The following is a 20,577-nucleotide window of genomic DNA, read 5'->3' on the forward strand; positions in this document are numbered from 1 at the left end:
CTTAAAGCAAATCACTGAATTTCTCTGAGACTCAGTTCCTTCTTCAGAAAATGGGAGATAATAATATCCATCCTACAGAGTGGTTCTGAAGACTGGAAAGGCACCAGTCTTAAGTGCCTGTTGTATGCAAGGTGCAGTGAACATGCCTAGGAGAGGCAGCCACTACACAGGCCACCGTTGCCATTTGAGATGCCTCCCAGCTCTTTTGTTTCTGTCTCTCATCATCTCTGGACACCAGAGGGGCTCTCTAAGCTTCCTCTCAGATGTGTTATCTTTTAAGGTGAAGATGGGCCAGCTGCCACATCTGTAAGGAGGAGAAATCTAAGAGGAGTGTAAAGTTAGAGAGTCTACATAGAAAATTATTTCTCTCATTAAAGAAGTTCCCAGTTTGACAGTCACCAGAGCTCCAGGTTCCTTGTGCTTTTCTAATCCATATTGTAGCACATGGCTTTCATACTGAGAGTCACCTCATGGTGCAGGCTGGCTGCTGGAGCTCTAGCTATCACTTATGTGTCCCAGAATTAGAAATGAGGGAGGAAGAAAGGAAGAATGAAAGGGAGGGAGAGAGGGAGGGAAGAAGGAAGGGAGGGAGGGAGGAAGATGGAGGAAAGAAAGGAGGGGAGGAGGGGCGTGGTCAAAAGGGGAACACACTCTTTCTTTCTAAGCAACCTTTCCAGAAGCTCCACACAACAGTTCCCATAGCATCTCTTCAGCCAGAACTTAGTCCCATGGCCACACCTAGGGAGGCTAGGAAATGTAGTCTTTGATCTAGGTGAATTACAACCCTGAATAAAACTGAATGAAGCAAAGGAAAATTGATACTGGTTAGCAACCAACAGACTCTGCCACAAGAGAAATAGAAGCCTTAATCAATTTGCCTTAGTTTGGAATGAATCCCACTAGGAAGTTGAGTTGAACCACTAAAAAAGGGCCGACTCACCACCCTACTCAGAACACAGAAAGACTCCGAACTCTCCTTTAATGTCACTCATGAATGTCACCATCCTGTTTTGGTCCCTAATTTCCAGTCCCGTGTTCTTACTTCACCCCAGAGCTTTTTGAAGGTTTAGTTTCTTGTTCTCTGATTCTGAAATGTCATCTTATATGCTGACTTTAGCATCTAACCAGCTTCTTTTGAATCCTTATTTGACCTTGGCTCTCTGGGCTTTATTCACTTTTCGTTTGTCATTTAGAGAAGGGGTACCTAACTTGGAGTCCAGGTTGCAAGAGGAGAATCTCCTATAATTGCATACAAAAATGATGTGCATATCCTCATTTTCTTCCTGGAGAGAGGGACCATAGCTTTCCATAGGATTCCCAAAGGCGTCTATGACACCAACTAAGTTAAGAGCCACTGCTCTAGGGTGAATTTCAAGGCCTTGTATAAGGCTTTGGGTACAGGCAGACTCCCAGTTGTAAACACGGTTCAGGATGGGAAGGTAGGATCAGAGAAGTATCAGAAGTAGGGAACATCCTGTTAGCCCATCTGTCAGGCTTAGCTGAGGATCAACAGCCATGGACCAATCTGTCAGCTTCCAAGAGAGGATGTCAGGACTAAAGCCATGAATCAGGATAAGCTTGGTGTTAGCTGTGGGATAACTGGTCCTTTAGACCTAGACAGGGGCTGTCAAACAGGATGCAACAAGGCCAAGAAACAAATGCTGGATTCATCCTTGTAAGCTTCCTCACCAAAGTTGGAAATGGTATCTAACATCTTTGTTTCCTCAGTATATAAGATGCTACCTGGCAGAGAATAGTCACTCGATAAGTATTTATTGAACAAAACTGAAAGAAAATTTTAGCAACTAGGAACCTGGTATAGATAAGGAGACTGAAATAGATGAGATCAAATAGTCTCATGATCAAACTCTCTAGACTCTTCCTCCTAATCCTGAGCATAATGGCCTATTCCTGGTCCTTGGGTAGAATCACTAATTCATGCAAACCTGGGACCTAAATTGATTTAAATCATGAAGCGGACCAACCCCCTGGCCTTCAGTGCCATCCATCCTCCCTTCCCCCATGCGGTTCCTGCCCGGCCATCTAACACTGACTTGACTCCAACTCAGCTTTCATCTAATCCTCGATAAGGTTCTGATATTGTGGTGTATGATTCCATTTGTTCCTTGCCTTTTCCCAGAGAGCCTTCTCACTCGGTATTGCGAGATTCCAGCACGCACACTGACACCAGTACCTCTCCACCACACACACATTTTTGCCATTCCAACATTTGCAAAACTCAGTGGCACTATTGATACCACATTTGTTCAAGAATGGTTAGAAGCACATCATGAGTTTGCCTCTTGGTACACTCAGCAGCACAGGCTAAACCAGGAATCCTTCTCTTCTTCTTCCTTTATCAGGCCATCAGACATGAGGGAGTGTTGGTTGCTACGGTGATGGGGCTCAGAGCAGAACCAAAGCATGATTGTGACCTCCAGAGGTGATGGTAACTGAACACGATTTCCAAGGGTCCTCCTCCTAAATTTCAAGGGTCTTCCCAAGGAAAATGGACATATTCTTTCTGGAAACAGAATTCTTCTACCAACAGATATATCCTGAGGGTCCTCCAGGATCTCTTTATTGTCTTTTACCCTTTGTCCTCTTTTACCACCAAGTGATTGATTTGATTGCTTTCCCAACCCCCCCAAAATGATCAAAACTTAGTAGCTTCACCTGTGTCTTATACAATTGTTATTTCATCCTTGCAAACAGCTTTTCTAAATCATTAAGCCAACAAGAATTCCCATTAGTCCTCGGTATTGGCATTCAGCCCAAACACCCTAATCAATGATAAAGTCTCCCCATATCACTTGACTGAGTCAATCTAGGAATCTCTCTTGAGCAAGCATGGTCTGAGCTGAGCCCACAATAGGCTCTAATGCTTAAGAATACCAACCAAAAGAAGAAAGACAAAGAGCCTCAGAGTCAGTAAATATCTTTTTGTTTTCTGGCTTAATTTGCGGTGGATGGACCTTCTCTGATTACTCTTAAGCCCTATCCTTGGCACCACAATCTTGTTTCAGTGACCGGTCTACTTGACTGTGCTTCTGTTCTCAGTTGCTTTGAGAAGAGTATGGCTTGCTACTTCTAAATCAGTTTGTTAGAAGACAAAGCTAGCCTGCTCAGGTATCTGGTACCCACACTCAGCTGTGTATGCCAGTTGACTATCTTCTTATTATTTATAATTGGTAATTAGAAAATCATCACTTGTAATTATTCTTGACAGATATTGACTTCAGAGAATTATAGAACCATAGCTGTCCTTGGGGATTATTAGTAGAATAACCATGTAGATAATTATATTGAGATCTTTAAAACCTGGGTCAATATTTCCAATTAGATTCACAGTTAGGTTTCAGATGTTTACATTGTTTTTAAAAGATAGATTTTGGCTCTGAGTTTTATAGATTCTACAAGTATGAAACTGGCAGTCGGTTTCGGTCAGTTGCAAACCAATTTTATGTGGAACTTAGAATACATTTTTTCAATTAACATTTGCATCGTCTTACATCTTAAAGGTGAAGGAGATCCAAGAAAGTCATTTTCCTTCCTTCTATTTCTCTGGGTGGACCACATCTAAGACATTCCATTCAGATAAAATCTATTTTGTTGGTGAAAAGTCACAGGGCAGGTATTTCCACCACCTCTCTAGGTAACCCAGGCTGGTTTCTATTTTATGATTGGTGACTTAATACATTTCCAGGAAATAAATTGCTTTAGTGGTTTTGAGTACCTGTTTTTAGATCCCAAGTACAAATATTAGACCAATTATCTGTGTTCCCCAAATAAGTGGTTTGACTTCTTTATGATCATTTTTTCCCTCACCACCTTTTCAGGTTTACATATGAAATTGCACCAGTATTTGTCCTCATGGAGCAAATAACACTTAAGAAGATGAGGGAGATAGTTGGATGGTCAAGTAAAGACGGTGATGGGATATTTTCTCCTGGTATGTTTCTCTTCTCTTTTCCTGACTCTCCTTGAGATTTGTAGCATGGATCCTTGGGATCCCTGAGAACCCTAAATCCAAAGTGAGTTTGTGGAAGAATCATGACCTTAAAAAGAATTTTTTTACAATACTCCTACCCTATCTTCGTCAGAGTGAAGGCTAGCAAGAATGCTGCATTATATACATACTATCTAACAGAGCCTATGCCTCACCTATACAAACTGACCAAGGTTGTGTTCAAATCATACCACACCACACCAGTCTGTCAACAACAATTTGATCGGTCTGAGTATCAGTGAATCAAGATTATCAGTTGACTGATCGATTGCAGCCAAAATAGTGTGTCTACTTTGAATCTCTAGTTTGATGTGGATACAGTAAGAATCTTTAAAACAAGGGCAGATATTCTTAGAGGTAAGTAGGACTGTGGGATGGTATCAGAGATGGCATGATTGTTGTGTACAAGGGGAGGAGAAGAAACAAGAATTACAATTGTCCAGGCTATTCAAGTCAGCCATGAATTTGCCTGTTTAATTGTCAAGTAATTGATGCAAAAGTGATTAGTTTGTGTTAGCCAGCCATACCTAGATAGTTACCTCAGTTCTCCTTATGTCTTTAAGTAAACAAACACGAGTTTGGTTTTAATAAACTTAGAGTTCTCCTAAATGACTCAGTAACTCAGTTGAGCTGTTCTTTGAGAAGAGTATCCAGGCAATGTCACTGTTTCCTTCTGTAGGCTTCATTAGTCTCTCTTTCTCTGTCTTTCTCGTTCAGAGAATAGATTCATCTTTGTTCAGTAAATAGATTGAGCAGAAAGTGAAAGCAGGAAGGTTGTAACTCACCTGTCTCTTTGCAGCCACTGCCTTTGCCACCTCTTGTATTTCTGTTTAGGCTTCAGGTGGAACAGGCATTGGAGTACATGACTCACCTCCAGCCAAATTGCCTAGATGGCTTTGGTAATGAGTGTGACTACTTGTATTCCCAAGGCAAAGGGGTCAGAGGGAAGCCCTGGCAATAGGGAAGCAAAAGCTATCCGGATATTGTCCCTCCCCTTTCTGACCTCCTCCCTTGTCTCTTAAGACACCAGCTCAACCTTAATTATTAGAAACAATAATGATGGAGCTCCACACCTCCCCGTGTATCCTCTTGCTCTTAGGGGGAGCCATCTCCAACATGTACAGCATCATGGCCGCTCGCTACAAGTTCTTCCCGGAAGTTAAGACAAAGGGCATGGCAGCTGTTCCCAAACTGGTCCTCTTCACCTCAGAACATGTGAGTTGGGCGCTCTTCTCATGGATTATGGTGTTTTACAAGGAACTGTCTAACTTCTGACCTCAAACCTCTGTTTGTTGCAGAGTCACTATTCCATAAAGAAGGCTGGAGCTGCACTTGGCTTTGGAACCGACAATGTGATTTTGATAAAGTGCAATGAAAGGTAGGCAGGGGAGAGTGAACATTAGGTTCTTGATGTATTAAATGTGTTCATCTGTTAAATTTGTTTTATTGTGCTTAAGCACTGACTCAGTACAGTGTGCCAAGCTGCTAATGGCCTGTTGAAAATATCCGATTAAATTACTTTTTGCTGCTGCTGCAGGTTTTCTCATGTGCAATCTCATTGATTCTTCATTTTAATTTCTCTCCCTTTCTAATAATTACAGGGGGAAGATAATTCCAGCTGATTTAGAGGCAAAAATTCTTGAAGCCAAGCAAAAGGTATGTACCCTGTGGCGCACCTGAACTCTAGCAAACACAAAATTTTAAAAATACTTTCTTTCTGCCCTAGACAATAAAGGTCTCTGATAATATAAGAGATAATTTTGTTGTTTTTCTAAAATTATATTCTCAGGTATTTGCTTATTTCCAACTTCTGAAACGATTTCACTTTAAAGCTGTGTCTATACAATGTCATTTTTTTTTAAATGAGAAATTCAGTCACTAAGCCACTTGTCCTACCGTTATTATGCCAAGTGATTAGTTTGATGTACTTCAATAAATCCACTACCCAAGCATCGGGAAGATACAGCCTAATTGAGCCTTTTACTTGCTACTTGTTAGGTATAATTTCAATTTAACAAATACAAATACCATTTTAGCTTTAGGCTTCTGTTTAGCAAAATGCTTCCATGCCCTGGAAGATGGTTCATGGTACTTGGTGAATCAGCCTTAATAAATTCTATCAAACAAACAAGCAAAAAGTCTCAGAGAACAGATGTACTCCCAAGGGACTGCCAGGTAGCTGTCAGGCATTTACCAACTTGTTGTTTTGGTTACATCCTTGTACCGCGTTCTCCAGCTATAGCTGTTTGTTTGCTGGTCAGTAGAGGAGATGGATAGAAATGTCACTCAGACTGAGCAAGGGTCATAGGTGGAGCTGGACTTGAAAAAGGCGTAGGATTCCCAGATTGCCCGAAGTCTGTCTTAGCTCTATTACTCTCCTTACTCGTTTATTTCTTGTTCACATCAAAATTTTACTGTGCCCACTATTCATGAATATTTCAGCTTACGCCGTGTTTTAAATAAACAAACGATGCTTCAGGATAATGATTACATCAATACACTTAGAACAACATAGCTTCGGGGCGCCTGGGTGGCTCAGTCGGTTAATGTCTGACCTTGGCTCAGGTCATGACCCCGCAGTTCGTGGGTTCGAGCCCTGCGTCGAGCTCTGTGCTGACAGCTCAGAGCCTGGAGCCTGCTTCAGATTCTGTGTCTCCCTCGCTCTCTACCCCTCCCCCACTCATGCTCTGTCTCTCTCAAAAATAATCGTTAAAAAAAAAAAAAAGAACATCATTGCTTCTAAAATATACAATACCCAGATGATGTTCGGAGCTACATGCCCATCACTCTAAACACTTATTATTACTCTTTCCTGCTTTACTATTTGCCATAGAACTTACCACTATGTGGTAAGTTCTACTTACCATACTGTATATTTTGCCTGTTTAATTTTGTCTGTTGTCTGTCACTCCCCACTAGAATGTTAACCCATGAAGACAGAAATCTCCATCTGTTGCGTTCACTGCTGTATTCCCCTACAGCTCTGCAGCAGGCCTGGCACGTAAATGTCACACCAAAACTATTTGTTGAATGAATGAGTAAATGGGCCAACGAAGAATTCTCCCAGACATAGGATCTGACACCACATACGCTTGGCTGATCTCTGCTGGAAGGAAATGCTACTGCAGTTCTACTTCGTGTGGAAAGGAGAAGGTTCAAAAGACTAATCAGCCTGTCTCTCTTCCCTTCTAGGGATACGTTCCCCTTTATGTCAATGCAACTGCTGGTACAACTGTTTATGGAGCTTTCGATCCGATACAGGAGATTGCAGATATATGTGAGAAATACAACCTGTGGCTACATGTCGACGTAAGTGCCATAACTCACAGAGCGGCCACTCCGTCTGGGGGTGGAAACAGCTCCACTTTATGATTTGCCACAAGTGGCTCCCAATGCTCCAGCCAGCCCTCTCTCCGCATCACGTTAGTTCAGCCCTTCTGCAGCCCCCACCCCCACCCCGTCGGCCATTCACGCCAGGTTTGCACTGTACAGCTGTGCATCCCCTGGGACTCCTCCAGCTCCTCCCCGGCCCACTGCTGTCTTCTGTGGTTCTTGTGAGGGTACAGCCCCCACCACCTTTCCAGCAAACTTTTGTCTAGACAAATGGCTACCGAGTGGAAGATAGCTGGTTTCAGAGGGAAAAATGTACAAGATACGGTATATAGAAAGTAGCCATGAAGCTGGACTCTCCGCCCTCTGCTTCCAGTCCAGCCATTTATGACCCTTTTCTAAAAAGAAATATGTATCTGCTACATGTAGGAAAAATAAGGCAGTGTAAGGACGGTATTCTCAAGTAAGAGATTCGGTCCCCAATTTCGCCAGAAACACACACATTTTCCACATGTGTGACTGGGTGTATTTTTTCCCTTCTTCTCTCTCCATTCTCTTATGGAGATAACTTCTCACAACTGGACAATTGGGTAATCTGCCCAGTTCTTTGAGCACATAACTAACAAAGGCTGTGCTCATGTCCCATGGTGTCCCCGGATGCTCAGTAAACCTGCATCGGGGCACCCGCAGAAATGTCTCGCTGTTGTGGGACCTCCAAGCCTGGCAGAGCTGCGACTTCCTGAATTTTTTCAGGAGCCCTTAGAATTCTACCCCAGGGAGAATCGGATGGCAGCCTCCAGTCCTTCGCGTCACACCCGGAGCCGTGCTGGGGCTCACGGAGTGCCCCTGGCTTTCCACAGCACTTTGGGCCTTTGGGTCTTGGCCCCATTGGCTCAGACCCGACTTACCTGTGTCAGTCACACAGCCGCTCTGAGGTTAACCTGAAGGAGCTTTTGAAGAAGTGACGAATGATAAATAATTACAACTGCCACTGGTTGAACAGTGTGGGTTCCTTTTGTCAAGCAGACTTTCGTTTTTCACTATTTACATTCTGTCTCATATTTTACTAGAAGTGTGGAGTGATTGCTTTTGGATTCTTAAATGTCTCTGCTCCCCTTCCCTCTTCTGTCTCTGTCCTCACAGGCTGCCTGGGGCGGTGGGCTGCTTATGTCCAGGAAGCACCGCCACAAACTCAGTGGCATAGAAAGGTAAGGGCCTGAGCTCGGGCCACCTTTCATTCAGGCCATCAAGCATGCTGTGCTGCCTGGTCCACTGATGTTCCCTACCCCGATTCCCAATGTCTTATTTCAGTCTGACTAAGCCCACATCGGGTCAGTAGGCGTTCATTTGAGCAATTATCATATGCTAGGCACTGAAAAAAGAAAAAAAAAAAAAGATTCCCAGTCAAATGAATCCTCCTGAGTTCACAAATGAGAGAGAGAAAGACATGTAAACACTGATACACAATGTGATAAGCACTACAGTGGATGTGATTTCTGGGTGCCCGTGTGGTAGAGAAGAGAAACAAAGCAGTGCAGGGATCTTGAGGCTAAATGAGAGGCTGCCAAGGGCACAGAAAGGGGCACTGATTCATTTCATTCTTTTGTCTCATTAAATTCACTGCTGGGAAAGGGGTAAGACACTTAGTGGATCTAACGAATTTACTTTCTTGTTCACCGTTTAAGTTCCGTGGGTCGTCCTAAGCCAAATACGATTTTCTTTTTCTTTTTTTTTTTTTAAAACGTTTATTTATTTTTGAGACAGACAGAGACAGAGCATGAATGGGGGAGGGTCAGAGAGAGGGAGACACAGAATCCAAAACAGGCTCCAGGCTCCGAGCTGTCAGCACAGAGCCCGACGCGGGGCTCGAGCTCACGGACCGTAAGATCCATGACCTGAGCCGAAGTCGGCTGCTCAACCGACTGAGCCACCCACGCGCCCCACGATTTTCTTTTTCTAACTGGTTCTACTTTTTATTTTTCCTGGCCCAGTATCTGAGCCATTTCTACAGAAGCTCCCAAACTGAAGCGCCCCCCCACCCCCACCACTTTGTTCCCCGTTCTCCTCAATTTACTGATTTCACTTGGTGGTCAAAGCCTTTGGCATGTTTGGATCTTGCATCCGCTGGAAATGGCAGTCCCCTCTCCTGTCACCTACAGTGGCTGAAGAGGCAAAGAAGATTTCCCAGAGGAGGAGGGAGGCATCAAGACCCATCTGGGCTTTTCCCCATATACTCATTGCTGCCAGGACACCTCCACCTGGACATTGGGGAACCAGGACTCTGCCCCACCAGCTATAATTAAGGCTGCTTCTTGTGCTCACATGCTATAGCTAACCTGGCACATTTTGTGTCAAAAACAGAAGCTTCTGATCAGAGAGAATGCAGTCATAAGCCAGATATGATTTTAACCTGACTCCAATGTATTGATCCAAAATGAACTCACCTTGATTCATTTATTCATTCAGCAAATATTTGCTGAGCACCTGTCAGGATCCAGGCAGGTATGGATGTGAACACTCAGTTCCCTGCCTCAGTCCAGCCATCTCTGGCACTTTTCTAAAAAATGTGTAGCTGGTACACATAAGAAAAATAAGGCAGGGTCCAGAAGGCATTATCAACTAAGAGATTTAAAATCTTCCTGAAGCTTACTGTCCAGTAAGGTAGATGTTCATAAATGAAGACACGTTTAGTCTGTCTCATAGGAAAGAAAAATAAAGTGGGGTTAGATAACAGTGAGGACAAGGTATGCAATTTGAGACCGGGTAGTCAGAGAACCTTCCTGAGGACATGATATTTCAGCGGATACCGGGATAAAGGGAGACAGGAAGCAAGGATACATAAAAGAGTATTCCAGGCGGCGGAAGGGCAAGTGCAGAGTCCGTGAAGTCCGACTGTTCTTGGCAAGTTGGAGGACCATCCAAAAAGGCCAGTGTGGCTGGAGCAAAGTGGGAGAGGTGAGAGCAGACCAAGGTGGAGAGGTAGACAGGCAGTAGGGAAAGCATGCCAGCGGCTTCTCCCACAGTAAGGACTCTGGCTTGAGTTTTAGCTACCTCTACTGTGCCTCTTCCCTTCTGGTTCAGTTTTGAAAGGCCAGTGTCAAGGTGAGTGGGACTGGCTCTCTGAAGCATAACTATATGACGCTGTGACCTGGAGGATGATGTATTAAATGTAGATGAACAAGTCCAACTGTGCCTTAGATTTCTCAGGCAATCTCCATTTTCCATCTTTGAGTCAAGGAAAACCTAAACATTTTGCACAGACTTTTCTAACATTTTATTTGATTTATTTACTTATTCTTAGTTTATTTATTTATTTTGAGAGAGCGCGTGCACCCGACCTGGGGAGGAAGAAGAGAGAATCCCAGTCTCCACACTCGGTGCAGACCCGTCTTGGGGGCTTGGTCTCATGGCTGCGAGATCATGACCTGAGCCAAAATCAAGAGTTGGATGCTCAGCCAACTGAGCCGCCTGGGCACCCCCTAACATTTTAAAGCGCATGTGTCTTCTAAAGGAAATTGAAACCATATCGTATTTTTTTACTTCACATTTGTAACAGCAAAGAATCATTTACTTCAGACCTCTAAGACATTCAAAAAACAATTTAAGACATTTTATGAGCTCTAAATAGAGTTTTTTAATGAATCAGTGAATGATAGCTATGAAAAAATCCATTAGGAGTGCCTGGGTGGCTCAGTTGGTTAAGTGTCTGACTTCGGCTCCAGTCATGATCTCACAGTTTGTGAGTTTGAGCCCCGCGTCAGGCTCTGTGCTAACAGCTCAGAGCCTGAAGCCTGCTTCGGATTCTGTGTCTCCCTCTCTCTCTGCTCTTCCCCAGCTCATGCTCGGTCTCTCTCTCTCCTTCGAAAATAAATAAACATTAAAAGAAATTTTTTTAATTGATTAAATCCACTCTTTTAAATACGGATCGACACTGATGATTTTTACTGAAATAAACATTTAGTAACCTTTTCTTACAATTCTTCACATGTCTCTTTCACAAAGGTTAACTTATTATGCACAAAAGGGAAAAGTACTTCAGGCCTAACTTCTTCTTGAAACACCCAATAGTCACATATACACTAAATTATTTTCCGTCTAAAGGACCTTAGCAAGATGAGGAGGTCAAAAATTCACAGCAAGGATTTAGCTCTAGGGGAAACAAGGCAGTAGAATTCAGAGTCAGTTGCTATGTCTGGGGAAAGCATCCTTCACAGATACTAAAGTGCAGAGCCCAGCTATGGGCCGGGCCATTGGGAAGGAGTCCGTAAACCACTGAAGCAAGGTAGCCAAGTTTCAATCATCATACACCACACTTAGTTGTCCCTGTAATGTCCTAGCTAGTGTGCCCCTTAACCATTTTACTGTGTCTGAATGACTGATGTGGTTGCTAGGAGACTGTGCTTGGTGAGCTGTCATTGCAGCCTAAACTGGCAATATCATCCTCATTTGGCATTTCAACAATGCTGCTAAGTAGTCAAAGTCTAGAATGATCCGATCGTTCCTTGCTTCATAGTACCTCATAAGTAGTGTCGCTCTTCATAGTACCTCATAAGTAGTTAGTTAGGTCAGCATCACCAGCCCATTTTGTAAATAAGAAGGGGAAGGCAGAAAGAAGCCAGTCTGTTGCCCAGAGGGAGGCAGGCTGGTGGAAGAGTTATGAGCACGGCTCTGCAGTCCGTCTCCCCGGGCTTGACTCTCAGCCCCAGCCCTTCCCAGCTATTCGGCTTTGGGTGATGTATTTCACTTTTTCATTGCCCGGTTTCTCCATGTAAAATGGAGGCGATAATAGTCGCTGCATCACAGGGTTGGTGTGAGAAGTAGATATTTCAGGAACGGTTCTTAGAATTTTGTATTTATTCGCTCGTTTATCCTTTGTTAAGGATAACTTCTTATTTTACAGATAAGAAAACTGAGGCACAGAGGAGTTATGTTACTTGCCCAAACTAGCAAATGTCAGAACCAGGATTCAGACTCGGGCGGTCTGGCTCCAAAGCCTGACTCCTTAACCATGATACCATAGTGATAGAATGCCTGTAAAGCTCCCGGGACAATAGGACACATAACAAACGTTCTTCATAAATGTTAGTTATTGTTAACAGCAGTGATTTAGAAGAGGCAGTCTGCAACTTAGGCCCCTAAGACTGCCTGCAAAATATTTGTTTACTCCTTGATTAGTCAGTTTGGGGGACTAGGCATCTAAAACATATACCGATTCTGGTTGCGGTGGACGGTGTTTTCCTCAAGAGGATGGTTGCCTCTTGCTGACTCCTGCACCTTCTTCTCAAAGTATCATGTGCTTCTTGCAGGGCCAACTCAGTCACCTGGAACCCTCACAAGATGATGGGCGTGCTGTTGCAGTGCTCGGCCATCCTCGTCAAGGAAAAGGTCTGTACTCCCTCCAAAGATGACCTGGCAGCCCGAATGTCCTTTACGAGGCACAAGAAAAGCATGGACTGTTGTTTTATTTTTATTTGTTGGGCAGTACTTGACGAACACACAAGACTGGCAGCACCACTGAGACAACCATTGCTGTTCCTTTCTGCCCTTGTCTCTCAGCCTTCAGCCAACTAGTGCCTCCCGTTGGCTCCTGCCCTTCGTGCCCTTCAGTACTCAGGGCCCTGTCAGTGACAGAAACTATTAGGGCACTTTTTCATTGCGTGTTCCTTCACGTTTGTATAAATAAAAGTAAGCTGCAAACTCTCACCTCAGTGAATACAAAAAGGGCTCACTGGAACCTACTGCAGGTTCTTAGCATGAATTTGTGTTCCCAAGAGCTGAAGTAAATTAGGCGGAACAACAGCTGCAAATGTCAAGTTAGGGCAACTAGGAATGTTGGCTAAAAAGCTTCTGTTAAATGAGTTAGTTCTTTAAGCATCTAATAATAAGACCCTGCTCTCAAAGCACTGTTGCTCCAGTAAAATGTTTGCACACGAGGCATTCCAAAAATCTGTCTCCAGTTTGTAGGAGCCAGAACCTGCCCAGGCTCTTACTCCTTTCCTAATAGAGTGTCTGGTAACATCACAGGAGATCCTGGAAAAGACTAGAAGACTTTTGGGGTGGGAGGGGCACTTTTGGGGAGGAAAATTCTTCATAGCCTGAGACTGTCCCACTCCCTGCAGGAAGTTTATATCCCCAGCCTTTACCCACTGAACACCATAGCACTTCCCAGTCTTGGAAACAACCCCAAACACCCCCACACACGTTTGTAAATGCCTCTTAGAGGCACAGTGGGTCCCTTGTGGTAAGCATCTGAGACAAAAAAAAATCATTTTCTAATCAGAGTGACAGAGAGAAAGGGGCAAAGGTTTTTCCAAGGATGGTTTTCTTTTTTTTTTTTTTTCAACGTTTATTTATTTTTGGGACAGAGAGAGACAGAGCATGAACAGGGGAGGGGCAGAGAGAGAGGGAGACACAGAATCGGAAACAGGCTCCAGGCTCTGAGCCATCAGCCCAGAGCCCGACGCGGGGCTCGAACTCACGGACCGCGAGATCGTGACCTGGCTGAAGTCGGACGCTTAACCGACTGCACCACCCAGGCGCCCCCAAGGGTGGTTTTCAAGAAAGACGTCAGAACAAATGCAAGGCCTCATAAAGACTTTAAAAGAAAGTTTCAGGTGATCCCAAGTCCCTCCTTCCTACCTACCAGCCCTGTTCCAAAGCCACCCACGTCTCTGACCTATGAATACAAACTTGTCCTATGTCTTGACCTATGATGCAAATTTGTCTTGATTTGCACGATAGGGTATACTCCAAGGATGCAACCAGATGTGTGCAGGATACCTTTTCCAGCCAGACAAACAGTATGATGTCTCCTATGACACTGGGGACAAGGCAATCCAGTGTGGCCGCCACGTGGACATTTTCAAGTTCTGGCTGATGTGGAAAGCAAAGGTACGAAGGGGTGAATTCAGGAAAGAGAGCAGAAATGCAATTTGCACAGGCTGGCTGGCAAAAGAGAGGCAAAGGTGTATCACAGATAATTTAACATGTGTGTAATCGATATCTAGATAATTGAGTTAACCGTATTTTCTGTTTGCGAATGAGATCACTTTATCCCTTATGTCAAACTCTCCCTCCTTCCATTCTGTGTTCTCAATTTGAATTAACATGAAGTTTTCTTGTAACTTCCTCTTATAACAGCTAAAAATTATGCCAAAAAAGGACTTCCACTGCAATCCTTAGGGATGCTGAAATTATTTAGTGCAGATGTAGAGAAAGAGATAGAGATAAAATTACTGTGTCATTCTATGCAGAACCCTGAATTTCTTATGAGGACTCAAATCATGGGTTATATGTGACAGTTTTTAGTTCTACTTAAATAATGGCTTTCTCATTATTTGTACTTTTTATGTTATTCTAGAAAATGCATATTTTATTCTGAGAAATCCTGCTGCTAGGCTAAGGCATGCTGTGTCTGCATTTATTAATTTTTCAAGTTGCATTTCTGTGTCTAGGAACAAAAAGCAAACTATTGGGATTTCCCCCTGAATTTGGGTGAGGGCGATTACCATTTTGACTATTTGTTTCAAAAGTATTTTTATGCAATCAAGTAAAGGCAATTTTCATTTCACATCTCTTTATTGCAACCGTTGTTTTTACTTACCTACTGTAAATTAGTTTTAAAAATTTCCACACTTGAAACTGTGTCTACTAATACCAAAACAATGAAGTTTTCCAGTGATACATCTCATCTAATGTTTCTTCGGTAGAAAGATTTAATGGATTATTAGTTTTTTCCCTCATTAAGTCATTTTGTCTTAATATAGAAATAGTCTGAATATGATTTCTACCACCAAGTAATCATGGGTATTTTAAGCATATAAATAGCCATGAACTGCAAGAAGAGAAGGAGCCCTATCGTTTAGAAATATAATGGCCACGTGGCTTACATCAGTAATTTGTGTCTTCATTTTGCCTGACAATAACCTCTTGGACCGTCTGCCGGGAGTTTGGCTCATAGCGAATCGGTTGCTGAGATGAGACCCTGGTGCAAGCTTCTTTCTCAAGTGGAAAATAGCCTGGACAAGGTGTACACTCAACAGTGACTACTTGGGGAGGCTCATGCTTTGCCTGTGTTGGACTCTGCCCAGGCCCATTAGCAATCCACAAGCCAGCCTTGCGCGTCTGCTCCCCTTGTTAACACTGACCCACTCAACAACCCCCATGCCGCTGTTATTAATCAGCCGTGCTGGTTTTTGAAACTCATGCTCAACCAGTTTGTCAATAACTGGAGCTGTTGGAATCTCAGGGCATGTACGGAGACCAATGGCTTCCCCATCTGCTTGCCTGCCTATCACCAAAAAGGGATATAATACTGTTATATGGAAGATAGCCTGCCAGGGAGTTTGGGGACATGCTTGGCTAGGACTTACTGCTGGGAAAGGTGGGTTCTAAAGTAGTATTTCTCAAACTATCTGTGGTGAAGAACCGGTTGTTTGGGTTTTTTAAATCTATCATGGACCAATACAGTAAAGATAAATTACTAGAAAAATGAAAGTAAAAAGTATATAAGGCTTAAACATCAACTTTTAAAACTAGATTCAGTAGACATAAAATTACTCTGTCAAAATTATATTAAGGTTTCTTACTGCTTAATCTCAATTTCTTTTTTTTACATTTATTTATTTTGGGGGGGGAGACTGTGAGTGGGGGAGGGGCAGTGGAGGGGGGAGAGAGACAGAGACTGTGAGTGAGCGGGAGGGAGGGAGGGGGAGAGAGAGAGATGAATGAATGAATGAATGAATCCCAAGAAGACTCCATGCTGTCAACACAAAACCTGAAGCGGGGCTTGATCTCACAAACCGTGAGATCATGACCTGAACTGAAATCAAGAGTCAGACGCTTAACCAACTGAGCCACCCAGGCGCCCCTCAATTTCTGTTCTTACATTATCTTGCACCACTTACAGTTTGTGGACTGTCCTCAATCCATAGGCAACAATTTGAGTACCACGGTCCCAAAGCAAACTAGCAACAGGCTTCAGATCCAGGCTGTGAGTAACTAGAGGGAAGCTAAAAGCCCTACTGACAATAGCTGCCCAGAGAGTAGAGTGCCTTCAAAAGAGAATAGACACACTTTATATTATTGGGTGCAGTGCTGTAAAGAAACTGTACTCCTTTAATAAGCAGTTCTTTTTAACCATCTCCAAGAATACTCTCGTGTATTTCCAATAGATAAGGTCAGCATAGCTTTCTTAAATGCCCGTCACAGGAAAATACAACCCATCACCAACAAACATGACTTTTCTTTTTCTAAACCAGGGCACAGTGGGATTTGAAAATCAGATCAACAAATGCTTGGAGCTGGCTGAATACCTCTATGCCAAGATTAAAAACAGAGAAGAATTTGAGATGGTTTTCGATGGTGAGGTAAGTTGTCATCATGGACTAGATGCACAGCATTTCCAGAAAATCTAATGAGGGATGCTCCTGAAGCCATATTTTCCCACATTGCTGGAGGCTACTTCTGAATTTTTGTCTTTATGCACTTTTCATTTAATTCCCTCTGTGTCTATGAGCTTTTCTTTTGATAGCTTTGGAATGACTTTTGCCATTTGCCTTTTCTAAAATTGTCCAGCTCTTGACCAGTCCTTTGCAGACAAGAAATCTTTCCTTGGCACGTTTGAATCCTTTATCTTTCCTGGGTGTGTATTATCAATCACTGTGTTGAACTTCGTGATAAGTATTTCTCAGTTCCATGAAGCTTATAAGATGGGTATATCCTTATCTTCTAAGACTTGTTCTAAAATGAAGTTCTACTTTACATAGATTCATTATGAGGAGAGCAAGATAAAATTGCTTCTGCTCTGAGTTCATATCCACATTACACATAACAAGATCCTTGTCATACAGGTATTGACTGAATCCTTGCTTTGTGCCAGGCCCTGCGCCGTGAACTGGGTTATATAGTAGTGACCAAAACAGATATTGTCTCTGCCCTAATGGAGCTCTCAGTTGGATAAAGGAAGTTGGAATAGGAGCCAGTATTTAATAAAAGGAAATCCACTCATAACCCATTATAATATAACACCACCTCCATTCAACTTAGTCTATTTGTCAGGCAGCCTAAGCTATTAGGAACACACTAGAGAGTCACCAGACGAGGACGAAAAAGCCCTGAGCAGTTCAACTTAATGATACAGTTCTCATGCATTTCACCTATGGGACCACACTTGGATCATTTACACTATTTTAAACATTCTACTAGCAGATTAGAGACAAATGTGATGTCTCAAGCCAGTTAGAGGAAGGCACAGTGATAGCAAATAGCAGCCTAGGAAGGAAATTGAAAAATTATGTCAAGAATACAGAAGAACTCTAAAAGGATAGGAGTTCTTAGAACAGAGACACTAAACAGTTCTAGGCATCTCAGTGAGGTCTGTCTTATGGTTTAGAGCTGGTATTAATATTCATTATGATAATCCTGACTAATCAACGAAAGATTCAGAATTAATATAATGAAACTCACAAAATATTCACTATCAAAATAAACTGTGTCCAGCATCTTCTATATATGAGGCACTACAAAATGGCAAGATGAATAATACTCTTTAAAAACTACCCAAATGTAATGATTTTTTAACAGTTCAATGTTTAAAAGTGGTAAATATAGTCATCTAGAAAATTGGTTATGGGAAACCGCTCTCTTGCCAGATATGACTGGACAAACTAGGTATTGTTCTCCCTAGTATAGAAATAACAATGCTTTCAAAATGGACTTGAAGCCCTTTTTTTTTTTTTTTTTTTTTAAATGTGTGTGGGATTTTTTGTTTTGTTTTGTTTTGTTTTTTGGTCTGAGAACCTTCCACCAAGGGTACATAGGGGTTTGGGAATAGCTTTCTTTCAAGTTCTCATAGTTTTCTGTTTTGTTTCTTTGTTTGTGAAAATTTCTGCAGCCTGAGCATACAAATGTCTGTTTCTGGTATATTCCACAAAGCCTCAGGGGCATTCCAGATAGCCCTGAACGACGGGAAAAACTACACAGGGTATGGACTCTTTTCTTGTCTCATCTAACCCTCTGCAATTTCTCTGGCTGGTCAGAACACTTTATGTGTCCTTCTAATGGAAGAGAAATAAAAAACAAAGACTTGGGGTAGTAGGGAGCCATCTTGTTATATTCTTTTTGGCTCTGGATTGTCCCCTTGCTGTGATTCAGATACAGCGGGAACCTCTAAAGGACGCACCCCTGTCTCAGTTTGGTGTTGCGGTATGCAGGGCAATCGAATGATATGCGTATTCCTGGGAACTTCTGTATTAAACTGTGTCTGTTAACATATCTTTTAAGTTCAAGTCTACTCTAATATTGCTTCATTCCAGTTGATTTCTATATCGATTTTATTATTTGTAGTTGTTTGTATTAATACTTAATTTATATAATATTTTATTCATCTAACGAATATTCATTGAGCATAATCTATGTGCCAGGCAGTATCCTGGGCTCTGGATTATTCAGAAGCCTTAATTTGTGTTGCAGCCCATAAGAGTGTTTTGTTTTTGTTTTTTATTTTATCATTGTTCTATGACTGACTTTTGAAATTCAGTCACACAGTAGTTTCTGAGGGAATTTATGATAGGATAGACTTAGTTATTGGGTACTAACCACTGAAGAAACTAGAATATAAAATATTTGCTTTAATACCAGTACAAATGCAAATAGCAAAACGTATATTGTTCTTTTTTTCAACTAGGAAATGGTTTGCATTAAGAGAGTTGTGTTAATATTGGTCTTGAGTTTGGTTTCATGTTTTCCGTCACAAGGTGGCCCCCAAAATCAAAGCCCTGATGATGGAGTCTGGCACGACCATGGTTGGCTACCAGCCCCAGGGGGACAAGGCCAACTTTTTCCGGATGGTCATCTCGAACCCAGCTGCTACACAGTCCGATATTGACTTCCTCATCGAAGAGATAGAAAGACTGGGCCAGGATCTGTAATTGCCCTCCATAGAACATGAGTTTATGGGAATCCCCTTTCCTTCTGGCATTCTAGAATAACCTCTATAAATTGCCAAAACACATAGGCTATTTCACTGAGGGAAAATATAATATCTTGAAGACTACTGTTTAAACATTACTTAAGCTTGTTCTAGTATGTAGGAAATAATGTTCTTTTTAAAAAGTTGCACATTAGGAATACAGTATATATGTACAGTTATATATACCTCTCTCTGTATATGTATATGTATGTATAGTGAGTGTGGCTTGGTGATAGATCACAGCATGTGTCCCCCTCCAAGAGAATTAACTTTACCTTCAGCAGCTACTGAGGGGCCAAACATGCTGCAAACCTGCTTGCCCAACAACCCCAGGGAAAGATGTTTTTCAACATGTTGTGTCATAGGGACCAAGGGACATACTGTTGGTGAGAGTTGACTTTGTTGTCAGTGTTTCTCCTAACTAAAGTGATGACAGATGAGACAAAGTGCCACTAGATGACAAGAGTCACACCCTCCCCATTAGTATCCTGTGAGGGGAAAATTGTAGCAGAGTCATTGTTACAGGTGTACTGTTGCTGTATTTTTAGAGACTAATTTGTGTAGATTGTGTATATTTCTGTTGTCTGACCTTTGGGGGGTAGGGGAAGAACACATGTAATGGTTTCAATGACTGTTTAAATTGTAGGTAAATGAAATAATTGCTTATTTATATTCAGAGATTTACCATGTTAAAGAGGCATCTTGTATTTTCTTCCCATTTGTAATGTATCTTATTTATATATTAATGCAGTAAGTTCAGAAAACTGTTTATGGTATTTTCGTGCATTTGTGAGCCAAAGAAAAAAGATTAAAATTAGTGAGACTTGTATTTATATTAGAGTGCCCTTAAAATAATGATTGAAGCCTAAGTTTACTATCTGTAAGAGAATTCTGATACTGTACATAGAATCATCTATACGGAAATCCCATTACTTAAATAGCATCTGGTCTTCTATTACTCTCTCCGTCTGGCTGTGTGTCTGGTGTTCTCAACGCTTTTCTAGTAACTGTTGGATTATAACTAGATCTCCTGTAATTTTGTAGTAGTTCATGACCAATCTCTGTGACTCGCTTAGCTCAAACCTAAGGCAACGTTTCCGAAGACCTTCTGAAGAGCTCCGATAAACTGACCAGGCTCACAACTGTTTTTGAGGAAAGGAAATTCACACTGTGCGTTTTAGAGTATGCAAGAAGAATATAAACAAATAAAAATATTCTCCATGGAGAATTGGAAAAAAATTTTCTCCTAGTTTGTGTTTGATACACA

General features: G+C 42.2%; 1 protein-coding gene across 1 annotated transcript in view; it reads left to right on the forward strand.

Moving 5' to 3' along the window:
- GAD1 (glutamate decarboxylase 1) overlaps positions 1-20,273 on the forward strand; it is a 41,971-nt gene extending 21,698 nt beyond the window's left edge. The window contains exons 7-17 of the mRNA XM_030327451.1: positions 3,840-3,952; positions 5,109-5,224; positions 5,308-5,387; positions 5,611-5,665; positions 7,202-7,318; positions 8,483-8,547; positions 12,646-12,724; positions 14,081-14,230; positions 16,600-16,707; positions 18,234-18,323; positions 19,096-20,273. Coding sequence (XP_030183311.1) covers positions 3,840-3,952; positions 5,109-5,224; positions 5,308-5,387; positions 5,611-5,665; positions 7,202-7,318; positions 8,483-8,547; positions 12,646-12,724; positions 14,081-14,230; positions 16,600-16,707; positions 18,234-18,323; positions 19,096-19,269 — 1,147 coding nt within the window. The 3' untranslated portion in view covers positions 19,270-20,273. The remainder of the gene's footprint in view (positions 1-3,839; positions 3,953-5,108; positions 5,225-5,307; positions 5,388-5,610; positions 5,666-7,201; positions 7,319-8,482; positions 8,548-12,645; positions 12,725-14,080; positions 14,231-16,599; positions 16,708-18,233; positions 18,324-19,095) is intronic.
- The last annotated feature ends 304 nt before the right edge of the window (positions 20,274-20,577 follow it).

This window comes from Lynx canadensis, chromosome C1, assembly GCF_007474595.2.
Source record: "Lynx canadensis isolate LIC74 chromosome C1, mLynCan4.pri.v2, whole genome shotgun sequence".
Classification (NCBI taxonomy): Eukaryota; Metazoa; Chordata; class Mammalia; order Carnivora; family Felidae; genus Lynx; species Lynx canadensis.